The sequence below is a fragment of the Pieris brassicae genome, chromosome 4 (assembly GCF_905147105.1).
Source record: "Pieris brassicae chromosome 4, ilPieBrab1.1, whole genome shotgun sequence".
Taxonomy (NCBI): Eukaryota; Metazoa; Arthropoda; class Insecta; order Lepidoptera; family Pieridae; genus Pieris; species Pieris brassicae.
In genome coordinates, this window is record NC_059668.1 from 11240024 (window position 1) to 11258590 (window position 18567).

The 18567-nt window shown below is 33.7% G+C and overlaps 5 protein-coding genes across 10 annotated transcripts in view; 3 read left to right on the top strand and 2 right to left on the bottom strand.

Moving 5' to 3' along the window:
• Positions 1-1491: 1491 nt before the first annotated feature.
• On the top strand, positions 1492-4967 carry LOC123708289 (caspase Dronc). 3 transcript variants are annotated; one of them, XM_045658946.1, is made up of 8 exons: positions 1492-1812; positions 1884-2073; positions 2155-2232; positions 2304-2399; positions 3491-3684; positions 3784-4010; positions 4258-4448; positions 4535-4967. In XM_045658946.1, the coding sequence occupies exons 1-8, from the start codon at positions 1681-1683 to the stop codon at positions 4747-4749; spliced, it is 1323 nt and encodes a 440-aa protein (XP_045514902.1). In that variant the 5' UTR covers positions 1492-1680; the 3' UTR covers positions 4750-4967. The 3 variants fall into 3 exon arrangements, with proteins under 3 accessions (XP_045514902.1, XP_045514904.1, XP_045514903.1); XM_045658948.1 differs by having other exon boundaries at positions 3491-3672; positions 4535-4966; XM_045658947.1 differs by having other exon boundaries at positions 1884-2070; positions 4535-4966.
• Positions 4968-5590: 623 nt separating this feature from the next.
• Positions 5591-8089, bottom strand: LOC123708291 (protein CNPPD1). 2 transcript variants are annotated; one of them, XM_045658949.1, is made up of 5 exons: positions 7847-8089; positions 7228-7324; positions 6888-7093; positions 6682-6810; positions 5591-6443 (listed from the first exon to the last, which is right to left on the bottom strand). In XM_045658949.1, exons 1-5 carry the CDS (start codon positions 7895-7897, stop codon positions 5685-5687), a joined length of 1242 nt encoding a protein of 413 aa, XP_045514905.1. In that variant the 5' UTR covers positions 7898-8089; the 3' UTR covers positions 5591-5684. The 2 variants fall into 2 exon arrangements, with proteins under 2 accessions (XP_045514905.1, XP_045514906.1); XM_045658950.1 differs by lacking the exon at positions 7847-8089 and adding an exon at positions 7500-7599.
• A 2078-nt stretch (positions 8090-10167) lies between these two features.
• LOC123708188 lies at positions 10168-13831 on the top strand. 3 transcript variants are annotated; one of them, XM_045658743.1, is made up of 5 exons: positions 10168-10502; positions 10949-11200; positions 11802-11915; positions 11996-12311; positions 12517-13831. In XM_045658743.1, the coding sequence occupies exons 1-5, from the start codon at positions 10356-10358 to the stop codon at positions 12786-12788; spliced, it is 1101 nt and encodes a 366-aa protein (XP_045514699.1). In that variant the 5' UTR covers positions 10168-10355; the 3' UTR covers positions 12789-13831. The 3 variants fall into 3 exon arrangements, with proteins under 3 accessions (XP_045514699.1, XP_045514700.1, XP_045514701.1); XM_045658744.1 differs by having other exon boundaries at positions 10952-11200; XM_045658745.1 differs by having other exon boundaries at positions 10967-11200.
• A 469-nt stretch (positions 13832-14300) lies between these two features.
• Positions 14301-17202, bottom strand: LOC123708190. Its single transcript, XM_045658746.1, has 6 exons — positions 16717-17202; positions 16525-16650; positions 16375-16416; positions 15992-16059; positions 14808-15011; positions 14301-14743 (listed from the first exon to the last, which is right to left on the bottom strand). Exons 1-6 carry the CDS (start codon positions 17063-17065, stop codon positions 14651-14653), a joined length of 882 nt encoding a protein of 293 aa, XP_045514702.1. The 5' UTR covers positions 17066-17202; the 3' UTR covers positions 14301-14650.
• Positions 17203-17499: 297 nt separating this feature from the next.
• Positions 17500-18567, top strand: part of LOC123708187 (vacuolar protein sorting-associated protein 13D) — a 29886-nt gene continuing 28818 nt past the window's right edge. Inside the window, exons 1-3 of the mRNA XM_045658742.1 lie at positions 17500-17753; positions 17877-18067; positions 18254-18433. Of these exons, the coding sequence (XP_045514698.1) occupies positions 17657-17753; positions 17877-18067; positions 18254-18433 (468 nt within the window). The 5' untranslated portion in view covers positions 17500-17656. The remainder of the gene's footprint in view (positions 17754-17876; positions 18068-18253; positions 18434-18567) is intronic.

The following is an 18567-nucleotide window of genomic DNA, read 5'->3' on the forward strand; positions in this document are numbered from 1 at the left end:
AACTCAACGCATTTTATCATAATAAAATGTATTATCAATGGATAACAATATTAAGGTGACCAACTATTTTTTCCTCAAAAAGATTACACTTTGCAAATAGTCATAGGAAAAAAAAACCTATTTCAGTTAAAAAAAAAAACGAAAAAAATCTTTTTTTTTTAATTTCATTTTTTTGCATATTAAATTTGGTTGTGGCATACTTTTTTACAGAAAGTTACGACTTCTCACTGCTACAAAAATCATTTCCTAGTGGAATTACCCTTTCAACAGCAGCATATATATATATTCATATATTCAATAGTGCCTGGACAAAATAAGGAATTTTCTATTAAAACTTTTATTTTCATTTGGGGTATATTCTTCTCTATATAGAACTATGAGTACTTTAAGGGTACAGGATTGAAAAGAGTAAAGTTGTTCACCTTACAATATCCACATAAGTAGTGTAAGTATTGAAGGCCGCCTCAATATAAATAATTTAAATTTTATATGAAAAAGTTTTTATTTGATTCATGAATATATTTCAAATTGGATACAATCTTACTGTAACTATGGAATGTAACATATTTTAAAATTCTTTTTTAAAATTCCTCTTTTTTAGGGCTGATATGAAAACCCTTATCCTCCAATAGGTTATTACACTCTTGACGTTTTAAGTTAGAAAGAGGAAGTCGCTCCAGCTCCATATCACCATCTCCAAGCAAAACTAATTCTGGTGGTGCTCCACTAATAAACTTGACTTCAAGACGATCATATAAAGGTGCATCTTGCATGACAAAGTTCTTAACTTCGGGTAGACGATTCAAAGAACAGCCTCGGCATGTCTAAAAGATGAAAGTGATTGTTTGTAATTTATAATAGTAATAAAGAGGGTTTTTAAGTTCAATCCTCACCTCAATTTTGGCTGATTTGATATCGGAGAGTAGATAAGCGGAACTAAAGGTTATGAAACCTGTACATAATAAAACTCTTAGAAAACTCATGACTACTATTTAAAGAAAAACACGAATATGGAGTGAAGTCTTAGAGATCACAATAATAGGGTGACCACTATGAATTAACTGTGGGTTTGGACTGTTTGGAGCTAATTAGCGAACCCGCCGCCCACAATTACCATGTATCAAGTTTCACTTCCAAGTCAGTAGGCAGTACTTTGAAATTGCGACTTTACAACTATTTATTTTCGAATGTTACTAGATAATTTTCTCATCAATGGGTAGTATATAAATAAGTAAAATAGTAAATCAAGAAATGTTAGGAATTCTATATATTTTATTTTAAACGTACTCTATGGTAACGTACTCAAATAAACCGCAATAGCCGTCCATAGATTATTAGATCGTCAGGTTATCAACTGGGTATACGACTAATATTTAATCTGTGGTCAAACTTACTTGATAGTTGATCTGTCCAGTGTCCACCAATGCTTAATGCTATTGATTATAAATAAAGTCAAAGTCAAAGATCATTTATTCATATAGGTAACACATAACGTTACCTAACGTCAAAAACAAACATTATTGGGTGTTTATTTAATATTTAAATAAGCTTTGAATAGGTGAAAAAATTGGTATTTTATTCTTAAATTAACTTGCCACTCGATGTCAGGAAGAGTGGCGGATAATCGAACGTGAACTGGACATCAATAAAAACTTCGCTTGGCTAAATGTTCATGCTAAAATGCAAGACGAACACAGGAGAGCTATACAAAACAACTTTGCTTCCCTTGTGGAACAGACTGATTTGGATCACATGGTTTCGGCTCTGTATGAAAAAGGAGTCTTTTCGGAACAAATGATCGAACCTTATAAAGTTAGTGCATTCATTATTTACAAAAAAAAAAAAATGAAAATTTGAAAGTAATAATTATGAACTTGTTGTAGGACTTAACTAAGGACGCAAGATCACGGAAACGTTTACTGTATAGGGATATAACAAGGCGAGGTCCAGATGCATTTAGGAACTTATTGGATGCTCTCTCAGATGCTGGTTATTGGGATTTGGTTCGGGATCTTGATCCCAATAGCTCTTTACACACAAGAAGAACCAAAATATCAGCACCAAGCACAAGTAGTAACTAATATATTTAAATTTATTTTATTTAAACAATTTTTTTCATAATGAATTTTTGTAATAATGAAATTTTTATTTTAGGTATGTCCAATGAAAATGACTATGTTAGTATAAGTACTGAAAAGAAAAAAACCAAACCACGACTTGATGTATATAAAAGTTGGTAATTAGACTTTTAAATGTATTACTTTAAAGTTAAATTTGATAAATTAATCATTTTTTATTTTTAGATGATTCTACACCAATTGCTAAGGATACAACAGATCTTAATATGGTACCTCAGTACAATGTAATTAAGTCAAACAAATTCTTTGAAGATGGTGAAGGTAAATATTTAAAGAATATTACCACATATTGCATATAATTATACATTCATATATATAATAATTATTTTGCCACTTGTTGAACCAGGCATTGATATAGAAAGCCATAATGTCTGTACCAAAGTGTATTAAAACAACATCTAAGGTTATCTGTTAGTAACGGTAGTAGTTGTATTGCAACTTTTTTAAATTAACTGTCTATTATGTATTGGTGATGATGAGGATTAATTATATAGCTTACTAGCGGACCCCACAGACTTTGTTCTGTCAAAATGATATGAAATGTGGCAGTTTTTGTTCCTACCAATTTTATAGTCGGCGCAAAAAAATCTCGTGAGGGTGATGGCATAACCATGATAGGCCGATGCGTGAGGTTCACTTGGATGACCAAAATATCTTCGCTTCCATGATTTTGGCCACTCTTCTGTGACCCACTAAAAAGCCCGACTGGGATGTCTGCTGGATGGCTTCAAACTTAAGGTTCAAACCTGATTGCAAAATAATCTAAAGGGAAGATAAGGATATTAAATTAATCATTCAAAAATTAAATCCTTTTTTGAACGCGATTTGTTTGAGAGAGTGCTTGTAATTTAATATGAACTTTATTTAATAGCAATAAAGTTCAAATTGACTCTACATTTTATTTACAAAACGTTTGTATGGAAAAAAGAAAAGGGCTGTTTTAGGGTTTTCCCGGAAACTATTCCAATTTCTCTTGCCGTAAAAACCATCCTTAGACTTCAACGAACATTTAAAAATAAGAATTGGTACAATTGTTCCAGGCGTTGTAGAGTTATGCGCTTACCAACACATTTTGCGATTCATTTTTATATTATAGATTATAGGGATAGGAAATCTTATTATTATTTTAGAACTAGACTGAGTTGACTAGTTCATTAATTCACTCAATCATAAAGATTATATTACTGGGTCCTGTAGTATTTTTTTAAAAATTATAAGCATCATTAAATGGCATTAATATGTAATGGAAATTTTCTGCATAACCTCAAGCTTTTCTGGATTATAAACTTGTAGAACATTGTGCACATTATCAAATAAAAAAAAGGGTTTATTGTTGACATTTCACATTGCAGACATAAAGTTATACAACACACGAGGACATAAGAGAGGCATTATAGTAGTATTTAGTTATATTGAATTTGTTAACAACATTGAGACATACCGAAAAGGAGTGGATGTTGACTGCCAAAAACTAAAATACTTATTTAGTGAAATGGGCTTTCGAGTAATATCTTATAAGAATTTGACCAGAGATGTATGTATAAATGTATGATTTGTTATAGTGATATATATTAAAATATTTCATTAGAAATGTCCTACATTATGAAGCATGACATAACACATTTTTCTTTAATTATTTTTACAGGAGACGGTAACAACATTAGAAAGTCTAAAAAAAGTAATAGTTGGTGTAGAATGTGTATTCATAGTAGTCTCTTCTCATGGATATGAGCGGAAGTACAGCTCAGATACAGACATCCGCTGTAAAGATGGACAACTCATTACCATTTATGAGATTATAGATTATTTTAATAATAAGAACTTTCCTGCATTGCATGGAATCCCAAAAGTTTTTATCTTTCAGCTATGCAGGTAACGTTACGATCACGAAACATGTTTGGTGTATACGTATACAGCAGACGGGGCGGGACGGCGAATATAGGAAATGCCACACACAGCTCAAAAAGTTAGTTTTAAAATGCTCGAGAAATAACGCCAACATCCACGCCGCGTCGCCGTCCCACCCCGTCCGCTGTTTGACCAAACCTTAAATATATTTGACTTTATAATTGAGTGATGTCGAAGCATATGATAAAATATTTGCATTTGAATTTTTAAGGGGGTCAAATGTGGAATACATAGATGGCCCAATAAGGTTTGTATCACCAGACGATCCAAACCCTCCGGCCGAGCGCGACGGCAATCCCACGACTGATACCGGTCGTTTCTCTCAAGACACACCTCGCACACCTCTCAACAAGAGAAATAGACTTTTTTCGGATATTCTTATCGCGCATTCAACACTGCCAGGTATTATTCTTATCTATTGTAGTTTTTATTTTATTTTTATATGTATTATAAAAGCATGTCACATTTATAGTATGGGCACATTGCAGGTAACGTTTCGTACCGAGATCCAGAGGAAGGATCCTGGTATATCCAGACGCTATGCGAGGTTTTTGCGGCTCGCGCCCATGACTGCCATGTAGATAAGCTATTCACACTCGTAGACAAACACCTACATGAACGATTTCACATACAGACTTCGTCTGTTGACAAATGGGGTTTCAACAAGAGACTCTACCTACATCCTGGTCTCTATCAGGACTGAACCGCCTATTTGAATATGTTTTCATACGACCAGAATATGTGATATTAATTATGAGAGATCTAGCTGGAGCCTTTACAAGTTTAAGTTATTCTTTTGTATTAGTTTAAGTGTGTTTAAATGAGTATCGGTTCTACTGAAGAGGCAGATGTGATTTTGCAATTTATACAAGATTATTCCAATAAATTTATTTTTATATAAAAAAAATCCACATGGAAATGTAGTTATTTAGAAACTTGTTTCAATCTTCTTTTATTTTATCTCTCTATCATCTACCTAAACATGGTACTGGGAGGGGAGAATGTCAAACAATTGTGATCGCGCCGACGGACGTAATGAGAACCTGTTGGCGATCTCAATCGGATAGCCCCCCCACATCCCTGCGCTCACGCACTTACGAGTGGAAGTGAAGAATTATCTGCCAAACTAAAAATACCTTTTTAATTTTGAGATTGTGTGGCCTTCGATTATTTAATTTAAAATTATGCGCCCACAACAAACTGATTTAAATTTGCATAATAAACTATTATAAGTCTAGTCCTGATACTTCTTGTGAGGATACGCCGACATGAGTTTGATTTTGTGTTATACTTCACACTAACCTATATAATTGTTAACCGTGCGCCATTTTATCAAACGCGATTATTTGATAATTTTCATTTCACACTCATCAAGCAATTGAATCTTTCAATCAATTAAACTATTAGTATTACTAGTCAAAAAATAAGTAATTGTCTGGAAATTGATAATTTAACTAACTCACTCAAAACAGTTGCAGATGTAAACCCTTTTTTTTTAGAAGGCATTGCCTGTAGTTTCTCTCGGTTAAAGAACAAAAGGCATATACAATTAAAAACATTCAGTTTTATTTTGTAATTTTAAACTTTCAATTGTCGCCACCTAACAATTGGATGTTAAAACAATGAAAAAGAAAAAAATTATCGATCGGACATGGATGTTGTAAAAATATTAAGTTTGCTATAGTTGAGACGTTTTTGGAAACAGTACCCTTTATCACTAACCTTCATGAAAGTATCTTTACATTGTTTCTTCGATTTCCTCTCGCTGTCTAGGTTGTCTTTTATAAAATCTGCATATTTATTTATTTTCTCTAACCACCTTTGTATCGGATTAATCAAAGAACTTTGATACAGCCAATTCAAAATGGATGTTTTAGACCACCATGTTTGAAATGATTTAAAATCATATGCGACAACACCCCAATACCAATTCTTTTTGTTTTCATTTTTATCATGATACTTTTGCCAGTTCACACAACACTTTATAAATTGTGAGTCAACATTTTCCTCAACAATAATTTCAGCAATTTGTGCTAAAGTAGTGTTAAAAAGTTGCGGTTGTAAATACATGTCGCTAGTAGATATTGAGTGGGAGGAAATATCAGTTGCAATGCTTCCTCTAGTGGCAACAACTTCTAGACTTGGAAGCCAAACATTTGATACAACCAAAGTTGAAGTGACTAAAGTTAAGAAACTGCTCAAATAACTAAGGGTAAGAGTGAAGCAGGCACAGCAGACAGACTTCATTAACTCATTCATTAAAGTTTTGTTGCATGTAACTGAAAGATCAGTATATGTAAAAAATCCTCTCATCAGAGCCTGCTTCATTGCCACTTGTCTCTCGAGCCATAAAAGTCCAATTTCAAATGTTTTTTCATTAATGTATAAATTCCATTCCTGAAAAGATTACAAGTCTAATAAAGGTCACTTTAGTTGTAACTTTGAAACAGCTGAATATATTTTTAATGATCATGATTTGTTGGATTTGTATCCCAAACAAACAAACAAATATAATTTTTATTTAAAATTACAAAAACAATGAGAAAAAGATTAAGCTAGAAACAAAATCTGTTGCTCTGTTTTTTTTTTTATTGTAGGGATAATAAATATATTTGTACATTAAAATACTACTTACAATAGCATTTAGAAAGTCTGCTTCAAGTTTGTTCAGTTGGTGAAGATCAAGCCCTCCAGAGGCAGCCCATTCAGAACATATCACTTCATCATCTTCACCATCATCTTGGAGAAACTTGTTACTAACCATCTACAGAACATTTATTGTACTATATTTTATTCATTTATGAATCACTGATTAGAAATAATTAATACTTTAGAAATTACCAAAGAGACTAGAAATAGATCAGCTGGAGAAGTTGCAGTTAAGTAGTCAGGATTGCAAAGTTTGAGTCGCTCTAAATACAGGATTGCAAGAACAAGTGCACATGGTGAAACACAGGCAGAATGAGCTATGCTTGCTGCTTGGTCTGCATGCAGCCGCCGTACAGAGTGTCCTCTTTGAGCCATTGACCACACCTCACATGATATTTCTGCATAAGAAGAGGTCTAAAGGTAAGTTGCCAAATGGATATAAAAAGTTAAACACAAAAAAAATTAATTTGCTAGATCTTCTTACTTAATTTACTATATTTCAAAGATATTTAATACAATAAACAATAAAAACCTGTGACTGGAAGGCTTAAGCATGTTAGAGTGGGTAGCTGCCCGTAGTATAGTGTCTTAGAAATCCTTTTTAAAAACTCCTGATGGTCTCCCACACTCTACAAAATAAAAATGTTTACAATAAATGGATCAATTAACATATTTGTAAATTATATTGTTATATCATAACATTGAACATGTGCAAATCTGGGAATATAATAATGTTGCTTTGAGTTAAAAGGTATACAAGTCACAAGCTAGCCTAAAGTTTAATGAAACAAATGCAAATTTTACACAAGAGCCCTATTGGAGGGGTACCACTAGACACTAGTCCATTTCTGTTTTTAGAAACAGGACAAAAATATTTCGTATTGTGATTGACGTCACAATCTTTACATCGTACATAAATACTACGTCATTACAATTTTAATTTTTCCTTTTTAAAAGTGAATTTGCTATTATATATTAGGGAATACTTACGTGTAACATTATTTACATGAAAAGTGTAACCATAAAGTTTTATTTTATTAATTACGATAAAATTATAAACGTGACAAATTCTATCTATATATATATATTAATTATTTTATATAAATACCGCGAACAGGCCATGACATACATTATTGACCTTATTATCTTACCTTTATATTGCCTTTTGACCCTTCTTTTCTTCTTTTAGATATACTAGACATTGTAAAGGTTAGAATTCTCTTCAATCATTTAAATACCTAAATAGTTAATTGTAACTCAAGTTGCAAATTACAATAATTTTAAGGCAAGCCGCAGTCACTAGTAATAGCTGCCTATTACTACAGAGTACAGTAAAGAAAAAGAGTATAAAGTATTTAAAAGTATAATTTATACCGTAGGTAAAATATTATTACCAACATCTGTGAATGTAGTTTATAATAATGATATTAGATATATTATAACAAATACAATTCAAATAATTTAAATTATGAAATTTAGTGAAGTGCAGTGCAGTGACTCCAAAGTAATGAAGTTTTTCCAAATAAGTTATGACTTAAAGGTCTATGTTACCAGGTCATAAAATAAAAATAATTATATAATATATATAGAAGGGCTTGAATTTAAAGTTTTATTTATTTATTTCCTATTTTTACAGTAACTTAATACTAATGCAATAGAAAACTAAACTAAAAACATAACAAGTAAAAACTTAATTAAAATCTAAACCATTTTATAACTAATTATAAATAATGCAATTCTTGCGAATTCAGCCAGTGTGCAAATAAAAACATCTGTCTCACAAGCAATAATATTTAGGGTTCGCAAGACACGCGTAAATGGTGCTTCTCTGAGTTAGTTCTTACGCGCCCGAGGCACTGCCAGCAATTGCATTGGCGATCGCTTACCACGCCGAGAGTGGTTATTTGGCACACGCAGCCCCAGTTTCTCCATCATTTCCGCATTATATATTTTACCTCTAAGGACCTTAAAAAAATATAATGTGATAGTAAGGTCCCTCCTGACCTCTAACTTGTTGTATCCCACCATACCCAAGACAAACAAAGTTGGATACATTACTGGGTAATGTGTGATACACTCCATACAACCTCATGTAAATGTATCTCGTAAATTTATTTTGAATACGCAGAGAGCATTAGAGAATATTTCTTTTCTTGTGGGGCCCAAATCATAGAGTTTTATTGTACCTACTAGGGTAACAGCCACCTCGGCAACTTGTATTGACAATATCCTAACATGTGTTTCTTAAAAAGTTTTAGGCTAGTGTAGGCGAAACACTTAAGTTTTAAAATAAACCGCTGCCCTTTTATTATAGCAAAATAATGTTCCTATTTGCATACATGAGTTTTTTAGACGCATTAGCTGCAGTGATATTATAAAAAACATTTAAACAACTAAAATTTAAAAAAAAACGAATGATCTTTAGGGTGTATCTGTACTTACTTTACAACCAGTAATCAATGCTCTTAGTTCAGAGTTAGCTACAATATTTAATGAATGTATAGAATGTGGAGTGTTGCCAGACCAGATGAAGCTAACTAAAATCACACCGTTATTCAAAACGGGTAGTACTTCTGAACCCACATATTTTAGATCCATATATATGTTGCATGCATGGAGTAAAATTTTTGAAAAAAATATTCTTGATCAATTATTGATACACTTCAATAATAACAAACTTTTGCATAGCCAGCAGTATGGTTTTATAAGCACTTCACGACCGATGCTGGCATTAAATTAATTTCCGAGATTTTAAATACTTGGGAAAATTCTCATGAAATTCTAATCAAAAAACTTCAACTCTATGGTATTGTCGAAAAAGCGCGAAAACTTATGGAATCATACCTGAGCTATAGAATTCAAAAGGTAAATGTAAATGGAGAGATATCACGGGGATCGTCTTTTACTATACTGCTGCACAGGGCTCCATACTTGGTACCTTCTTATTCCTCATCTATATAAAAGACCTACCATTTCTTGTAAAGGATCTTCACGAGATAGTATTGTTTGCTGATGATTCTTCGGTTTTATTTAAAGTGAAACGACGAAATCCGTCACTTGAGAATGTAAACAGTGTCATCTCCAGTATAGTTTACTAGTTTGATACAAATAATCTTAAGCTGAACGAAAAGAAGACAAAATGTATTAAATTTGTAACTTCAAATTTGTAACTACAAATATAATTTGTTGATAATGCGGTGTTCTTGGAAATTACTTTAAATAGTAAACTCCAGTGGGGCCTACACCTAGAAGGTCTTTCGAATAGGCTAAGCGTTCGCAGTGAAAAAGAGACGCGATATTACGGATGAGAATATAAGAATAGGTTTTATGCTTTCGTTCTTTTGCTGAGATTAGACGTGGTTTTCACTGAAATTTATCACAGATCACATATATATGCAAAGATGCAACTTATTGGACTGTGGAGCGTGGACTAACCTAATCTATAGAAAGATTTTATTGATTAAATCCTTGTCACATATTGCAATCAACAAACCAATTACATCCTTGATCCAATCAACATCAACAATTGTTAATTGTTTAAGTTTCACGTATGGGGCTGTACTGTAAATATGGAAGAACACGTTATTTACTAAAACCTAAATGTTTTTAATGTGAAAATGTTTACCTCAGTGTACTTATGGGCATTGCATTAACCAAATAATGGTGAAAATGAAAACTAAAAGTTTCTTGTTGTTTTCGACAACCGTTTTTGCTATTAGTATATTTTTAATAGTTTTCCACTCGCAACCCCCGCAGTCATTTCAAAGTATAGTTTCTCAAACCCATCAGCATATAAAAAACTTCCAGGTAAGTTAGTATTGTTATTGAATAATATAATTATTTCATATGCGTATTCATGACAATATACGTACAGCTAAAAACAATGCCTCGACTGGTGTAGTTGCGCTAAACTTATTTAAGCTAAACGTGACCAGAGCAGTACTGCAAATCTGTATTCATAAATTTGTTTTAAGTCTGTTGATATTTAATAACGTATATAAAAACAATTTAACAGAATTATACTTATAAGGTATGTAAGATTTATGTGCGATTTCTTCTATTGTTCTCTCTAGATATGTAGTTTTTTCTATCTTATGTCCATTTGAGTAATATTAATTGGATTAAATTTAATATTTTTGTGAGTGGTTATTTGTGAAACTGAGGGATTTTGGGCATTGATAATATTTTTATGTTATTTAGAAAGTATGATTTTGCCCTTCATTTAAAAAAAAAAAAAATTTATCTGAACATAGCAGGCCTCTTTGACCCAGGAGCAGCTACGGGATGTTGAAGAGCGTCATCTGGTGCAAGAAGAGCGCTACCTCAGCCTTGTTGGATTGGCTGGGCATGTTGAACTCTGGAAGAACACAACCGTCCCTGTGCTTGTAACTCATGCTCGCAATGATGATCATGCACTAGTTGTAGCCTTTATAAGGGCAGCTCAGAAACTTCCATACACCATACTTGTCTACAATCTTGGCCTCAAACCCTATTCTTTAAATGTGGTATGTTGTATGTATGTGTGATAAATTAAAACTATAGAATAGTGTTATGCTGTTGTGTAATGTGTTTGTTTATAACCTGGTTGTCTATTTCATATAGACAACTGAGATTTCGAAATTTATAGAATATAGAAATATTAGGGTTTGTTCTTTCAAATAAACTAAAATTGGTCTATGGGAGCTCGCTTTTGACAATTTGTTGGTTAGCAAAAGATTATTTTAGACCCATGATTTTGTGACATTTGTGGGTAAATTCCAATGTGCACCCTTGTTTACATTATTATTTAAAATTTTGTAAGTATAGTATTATTTATGAATTATTGTAAAAGTCTGTAAATTCTTTACGGACATAAGATTTCAATGAAACAAAGCCTAAATATTTCTTCATGCTACAATAAGTCTATTTGTGAAAACCTCATAAGAGTCAATAATATACCTGTACTGAAATTAGTAGATTATCAATGGGATTCCTAGGCCTATTTATATTCGATAGAAATGGGATGCATCATAATAATAATATTAGCTATTATTTTAATTGTTGTATGTGCTACAGTTTTTCCTTGCTATTCTTAAAAAATATTAAACATTTTGTTTTATCAACCAGATTTCCAACTACTGCAATTCATCAAAGTGTGTTGTGATAGATTTCGATCTCACAGCATTCCCTGCGCACGTCAACGACGAGAGCATCACTGCCTTTCGACCGCTTGTCATTCAGGTATATAATACGGAGCGAAGTGAAGTAAATCTGTGGCACCAACGAACCAGCACAGAAAATTAACAAAATAATTGTTGCAGCACGCGCTGAGTCGCGTGGGCGGGGTGGTGTACTGCTCCGCGGCCAGCAGATGGCGCGGGTCAGCGGCCGAGCTGGAGGCGACGTGGCGGGGTGCCGCAACGTCGCTGGGCGTGGTTGCCTGGCCGCGGAGAGCCGCCGTCACCTCGCTCACGCACCCGCACATGTTCACCTACTTCCACGCCGACGTCGACGACTTCCTCTTCGTTCAGATGCTCGACACTTCGCGTCTCGTCTTGGCCGCCTGCGACCGCCTAGCGCCTCTCATGCGGCCCTGGGTGCAGTGCGCGCTCACCGCCGACTGCATCATGCCCGTCGGTCGGTACGAGTTGTTTACAACCCACCGATACTTATTGTTACAAATTGTTTGCGGGAAATTTATACAGATTCTGTTCCCAAAAATTTATTACGTTCATAAAAGTCGACCGAAGAGATAGAAATAAAAATAATAAATAAATATAAACTTTGTGTTGAAACGTTCATTACATCTTCAGTCAGCTGTACGACAAATGTTTGTGGACAGGCGCTCAGTCGGAGGGCTGCCGTTTCGACAAGAAGCCGCAATATCGGTATTCGGGGTGCCACGGACAGGACGCGTCGGCGTTGAGCATCATCCTGGGACTCCGCAGCGGGTTCGAAGAGAGCGGCTACACGGGAGCGGCGGGCCGATGGGGCCGCGCGTCCGCCCAGAGAGCCCTCTCCGCCCAGAGGCCCCTCTCCGCCCGCCGCAACGGTTCCACCACGCCACGCCCCGACGAACGCTCCGACCGCACGGACCGCTACGACAGCCGCTAGGATCGGGTACGTTCGCCGCTAAGGACGATCGTCTCCACTTCCAGCTTTGTTCCGAATGACCGAGTGATATGGATTCAATATCGTGTGATATGTATTTTGAGTTATGAAAGACTATCGTTCGTAAATATTACACTTAACATTTAGCGTTAACACTTTGCGCGCGATATATTTTAAGTAAATATAAAGCAAAATTGTGGCGAACAAATGTCGATAGTAAAACTGTGACGTGACGTCATTATTAATCTCGTATATGACGTCTACAATTTGAAACCGTAGCCGGGAAAGGTAGGTCCGTCTAGCGCCAGCACAAATGTGATCTCAATTGTTTTCGGCAATTTATTTAAGAGTTTACTTTTTAATACTTTAAGCGTCGAGAGCTTTGCACGCTGCGAACGGAAAGCTCGGAATATTATTTCGATGCGACGTTGTGGTCAACGGATTTGAAGTACGATTGCAAAAAAATGTTTAAACGTCGATGTCGACATTACTCTTAGTAAATTATTAAGTACAGTCATTATTGTAATGTTTTTATTTTTGTAATTTTATACTTACCGCGTACAATATTATTTTGTTTATTATTCTAAGCTTTAGAGGGCTTATTTATGTGTAATTTCTTGCTTATGTCCTGTGGCGCTTGGCTCATTACCCACTCGTGACGGGTCTTTCGATAGCTACGACTTTTGATAGAAAACTTTGTATAAAGTTAGTAATTTTGTAGATAGTCGATTTATATTTAATAGCGATTCATGGATACAAATAATAACTCAAAGTAGCGAGGGGTCTAGGTTACGGCTGTCCATATAAAATGTTAAATCGCCCAGTATTTATAGAAAATGGCTTCTACGTCCCGTATTGTATATTGACTTGTGCTAGTCCTCTTCTATGTTAATAATACTTAATGCGCTCGTCCTAAGGTCCAATAATTATTTTAGTGTTTATTACTATATATCTTAATTGTATTTCGTGCAATATTAGCTTATTATCGAACCCTACGAGTGATACTTTTATGCTCCTTTATTTAAAATAAATGGTCCATATAACGATTTTGGTGTTTAATGTATTACCTGCACTAAGAACCGATTCCACAATTCGCTAGTTCGGAAAAAGAAAACGGTTTGTGAAGCGACTTGTGAAATATTTCCAGCCAACCAGACAAGGTAGGAAGAATATTCGAAAACGACATAATCCCTATGGTTTGGTTTCATTTAAAAACGTACACTGAGCTCACAAAATTATCTCTATATATCACTTCTCCCATTTTTAATAAAACCATTTCTTCTCGACCAGGAACCAGGACTCCCTCAATATTTATTAAATCACCGTGACCGCTAGCCCCGATCGGCTTTTCCTCTCTGGGACGTAAAACATATCATTCTCATTGGTTACTGTTGTGGTAATCCCACATTACTTTAAGCTCGTCGTGCTGTAAAGATGTAAAGTATCGTAATTTTTTTATGAGTTTGTTTTTTAGGTGTATTCTGTCGTAGATATGGAGGAAAATGAAAAATCGACTTGTGTTATTGATTATAATAAAAACAAATTATATAACAGCAGCACAGAAAAAGACATATTTTATGTCGAGTTACAGTCAAACAATATATTAGTAATAAATTGCTCAAGCTTTGATAATCATACTTATGACTAGTATTTAGTATTGTCGACTCTAAGGCAAGCCTAAAACTTCATCTAAATAGAATATTTTTTATTATTTGACTTAAATTCATAAATCTCATACGCATTCGATAACTTACATTAGAAACTACAAAACAGAAGAAAGGCGAGTGGTAAATAGTTTTCAGTACAATATAGTATAAAACTGAGTTATCAATCTATTTCACATCGAAAAGAAGGCGCCGAAACGGTCACTGTTGAACAGTCTCCTTCTTCTCGTCCTCTTTAAAAAGAAGCGGGATCATCCCGAGGAAGCAGCCCAGTGTAATTCCTAAGACACGGCCCTGCAGAGGATTTCAACTGTTCAATATGTTCCATGTGGATAAATGAATAACGATAAATGCTTACCATGTTAGCAAATCTCCTACTGACGGGCATATCTAGCTGCACGGGTGATAGGGCGGGAGCTGCGAAGCCCAGCAAGGCAGCCGCGCGCTCCACATAGTAAGATGAACCGATGCCGATGACGTCACTGAAAGTGTTACCGAGAGCCGCCGCCGCCATTGTCGACAATGTGATGTAAGCGCTCATGCCACTCTCGATGCGGTCTCCCTGAAAATTGTTTTAACCTTGTTACTAAACTGCAATGGATACAGTGTAACTTCTTTGTATACCACATATTTCTCAGTAATTCTTTTAGGCCACGAAGCTAACACGCCTTGTATATCGTAAACGCAATAGTGAAAAACTTGTTAACACTATTCTGTTGCAGAGTTATTTTATTACTCGTAATGCGCAATTTTGTTAGTAATAAAACGTTATCTGATTGAACAGGGATTAAATATTATCTTCATAAAATCGTCTTCACAAATAAGGTTTTTTTAGAACAAATAAGAACTATTATAAAAAAGATTATTGTATGAGCCAAGTATGTTAAATACTGCTCACTTGGATTTAATATTTTTACAGGGTCCTGTCACGAGCAAATTCCCAGATGTAGGCATTCTTTTCAACAGTTTTAATATATGTATTACAAAGAATTTATCTTTATATAGAAATATGTTTCGTTATTATACTACCCATATATGGCTGGACTGATTTTGATTAAATTTATTATGTGTGTTGTAGTGGATTCAAAAATGGTTTAGATTTACAATTAGATAATCCTTTTTTGTATTTAAGATGTATGTACAGAACAATGTCTGTCAGGTCTGCCTGTCTTAAATAAAAGTTTTGTTTAAATATTATAGTAAAGTCCATACTCTATATAATATAAAGCATATTATGGTCCTTTGATCCTTAAGGATCAGGACCATTAGGTTTGGTTCTTTCATTTTCTTGTGCATACAACAGAATATTAAAATGCTTAACAGAGTCACTATACTCACGGGTATTATCTCCAAAGATGTAGGAAATTGCGGTGCATATAAAACTAAGAACCCAAGTGAGCAAAATATAGCCTTGGTTTAAATAGGTATAGTGAGTCAAGCTTAAATCAAGCAATGTTTTTATGCTAATGCAATTATTTATAAGTGAATTTTTTAAAAGTGTCTTCAAACAAATATGTGCTTATAAATAATTTTGATACTTACTGCAATTATCATTATAAAATTATCTAAGAATCCGAATCCAATAAAAGGTATTGAGTTTGCCAATGATACTGTAAAAATGAATTATGTTATTAACCAGTTAAAATTAACAGAGGATTATGTTTTTATTATTTTCACATTGGGTGGATAAAATATCAGGATAATTTATTAAAAGGGGATATTGTTGAAATTGTCTATTCCCAATTTCATTGTTTATTAACAATGAAAGAACATTTAACACAAACACAAAAAATATATATATATATGTTTATCAAGTATGACTATTTGTAATCTCTTAGATAACAAAGTTAAAAAATACATAAATCACAGGTACTTTTAAAAAAATTTAATAAATAAATATGCTTTAATCTACTTCAAATGCTTACAATGTATCAGTTCCTTTGTTGTTGGTTTAGGTACTGTAGCCGCTGAAACAATATTAAGCTATTATTTTTATATTGTATACAGTACTTCCTAAACAAATACCAAAGGCAGTAAAAGCAAGAGATTAACATTTGACTTAGCAGTATACCTACCATATTTCTTTTTAAGCCAATCTTCCGGTACAGGACAGTAGGTACCAGTTGGGTCTACATCACCCAATGTCGGTACTTTGCTGGGTCTGCCAAGTTTACTTCTCCATCGCTGACCAGCCAATTTGTCTACAACAAACATACTTTTAATATGTTTTAGTTTGATATTTTATTCAGTAGTTCTTACGAGACTACCTTCAAATTCTTCTTTAATTATGTTTGATTCATATTCTTTTAGTGCATTCAGTAATATTTTTCTTTCCTCATCTTTAAGATGTAGAACAAGTTCTGTTGCGTGTACTTTTGTTAGAGGGCTTGATAACTGAGCGGATTCTTCAAAGTCTTTAGAAGTTGGGCCAAGCCCTAAATTTCGTATATTTATAACATTAGGGTGAAAGTCCTTGTTAGATTTCTGAATGCAACCGACAATAGCACTGTAACTATGACGACGCGCTTGATATTCACTTAAAACATGTTGAAACTGTACATTAAATATTAGAGGTGGGGCACAACTAAACCGTTTAATTGCTTTAATTAATTTCATAATAAATTATTTACAAATAAGTAGATTTTTAGAGGGCTCAATTAACAATCATCATTCATGACTTATAGCAATACTGAAGCGTTCACTTCGCACGTCACTCTTTCCAGCGTGAACGATGGTAAATAATGTTTACAAATTTACAATATTACGGTTACTTTAACAATCAGTGTTAAACTATATATGCTAGCTATATCTGTGGTAGCTTAGCGCAATTCATTGATTTCCTATTTGATCTGTGATGAATTTGTAAATTGTATAATTATATCTGTGATTGTATTTTTCTCTACTTGATCTGTGCAATATATCCATCTAAAATCTAATAAGTATTTTTCTTCTAGGTAATATGGTTTTTTTTTAAAGTTCAAACTTCAAATCCAAAACAAGAAAAATTAATAACTACTAGTATTAAAAGTAAAATTAAGAAATAAGAAGTTATATTAAAAACCTTATTTATAACTTTTTAAGGAATAGTGAAACATTACATTATTCAATATATAATATTTAAATCCATAGATTTCATCTTATAAATGTATTATATTTATTGAAAACTAAAATTTTTGGGTGGAGTGTGTACAAAAAGAACAATGCATAATGTTGGAAGGACTAGTAGCTTGGGTTCTAAACAATTATCTTGGAAAATATGTAGAAAATCTCAATACAGATCAGCTAAGTGTAGCACTTTTATCAGGTAAGTAATACTTGAACATACATACTGCCAATTCTTTTTGAGGAGAATCGGATCATGGATATTTTTAATAAGCAACATCTTCTCAATCTCTTTAAAAAATCTCAATCAATTTGAAATTTTTAGGTAAAGTCGAGCTTGAAAACCTTCCACTTAAAAAAGATGCACTGCGACATCTGGGTTTGCCGGTTGAAATAAAGGCAGGTTTTATTGGGAAGGTGCAGCTCCAGGTACCAGTACGGCAAATCCGTTCTGTTCCATGGCTCATTGCTATTGAGAAGTTGTACCTTGTTGCGGCTCCCGTTAATTTGGATGAAGTGAGTAACTTGGAATGTGTCCAATATTTATTTATGTATCTTTACTAATTAAATAATCTCACATAATTTATTCAATATTGTTTGATAAATTATTTGAGAATAATGTCTAATTGCAATAGTAACCATATAAAACACAAGATGAGATCTATTTTAAAAATAATTGACCGCACATAATTCAACTTTCAGTGGGACAGTAACGTAGAAGCATTGATTGCTCACGAGCGCAAGGTGTCTGTTCTTGATGCGCTTGAGGCACATTGGCGGGCAGAACATGAAGCCAATGACGGTGGTTATTATGCAACATCCTACTCGTCATGGCTCAATTTTGGTACTGGTTTGCTGGCCAATATTGTGGAAAATCTTCAGGTGAGAATATTGAAAGCAAAAAACAAAACAACATTTTACAATATGTGTGCCACAACAACTGATTATTTTTTATTATTTTATTTCCCTATACATAATATTTCTAATACAAGAATTGAGAGCAAATTGTCTGTCAG

Coding starts and splice junctions, on each gene's coding strand:
- LOC123708289 (XM_045658946.1), top strand. CDS start 1,681: ATGCAAGACGAACACAGGAGAGCTATACAAAACAACTTTGCTTCCCTT. Junction 1,813..1,883: donor AAATGATCGAACCTTATAAA/GTTAGTGCATTC, acceptor AACTTGTTGTAG/GACTTAACTAAGGACGCAAG. Junction 3,685..3,783: donor CCAGAGATGTATGTATAAAT/GTATGATTTGTT, acceptor TTATTTTTACAG/GAGACGGTAACAACATTAGA.
- LOC123708291 (XM_045658949.1), bottom strand. CDS start 7,897: ATGTCTAGTATATCTAAAAGAAGAAAAGAAGGGTCAAAAGGCAATATA. Junction 7,325..7,846: donor GGTCAAAAGGCAATATAAAG/GTAAGATAATAA, acceptor TTTATTTTGTAG/AGTGTGGGAGACCATCAGGA. Junction 6,444..6,681: donor CAGACTTTCTAAATGCTATT/GTAAGTAGTATT, acceptor TAATCTTTTCAG/GAATGGAATTTATACATTAA.
- LOC123708188 (XM_045658743.1), top strand. CDS start 10,356: ATGGTGAAAATGAAAACTAAAAGTTTCTTGTTGTTTTCGACAACCGTT. Junction 11,201..11,801: donor AACCCTATTCTTTAAATGTG/GTATGTTGTATG, acceptor TTTATCAACCAG/ATTTCCAACTACTGCAATTC. Junction 12,312..12,516: donor CGACTGCATCATGCCCGTCG/GTCGGTACGAGT, acceptor GTTTGTGGACAG/GCGCTCAGTCGGAGGGCTGC.
- LOC123708190 (XM_045658746.1), bottom strand. CDS start 17,065: ATGAAATTAATTAAAGCAATTAAACGGTTTAGTTGTGCCCCACCTCTA. Junction 16,651..16,716: donor AATTAAAGAAGAATTTGAAG/GTAGTCTCGTAA, acceptor TGTTTGTTGTAG/ACAAATTGGCTGGTCAGCGA. Junction 14,744..14,807: donor GTAGGAGATTTGCTAACATG/GTAAGCATTTAT, acceptor AATCCTCTGCAG/GGCCGTGTCTTAGGAATTAC.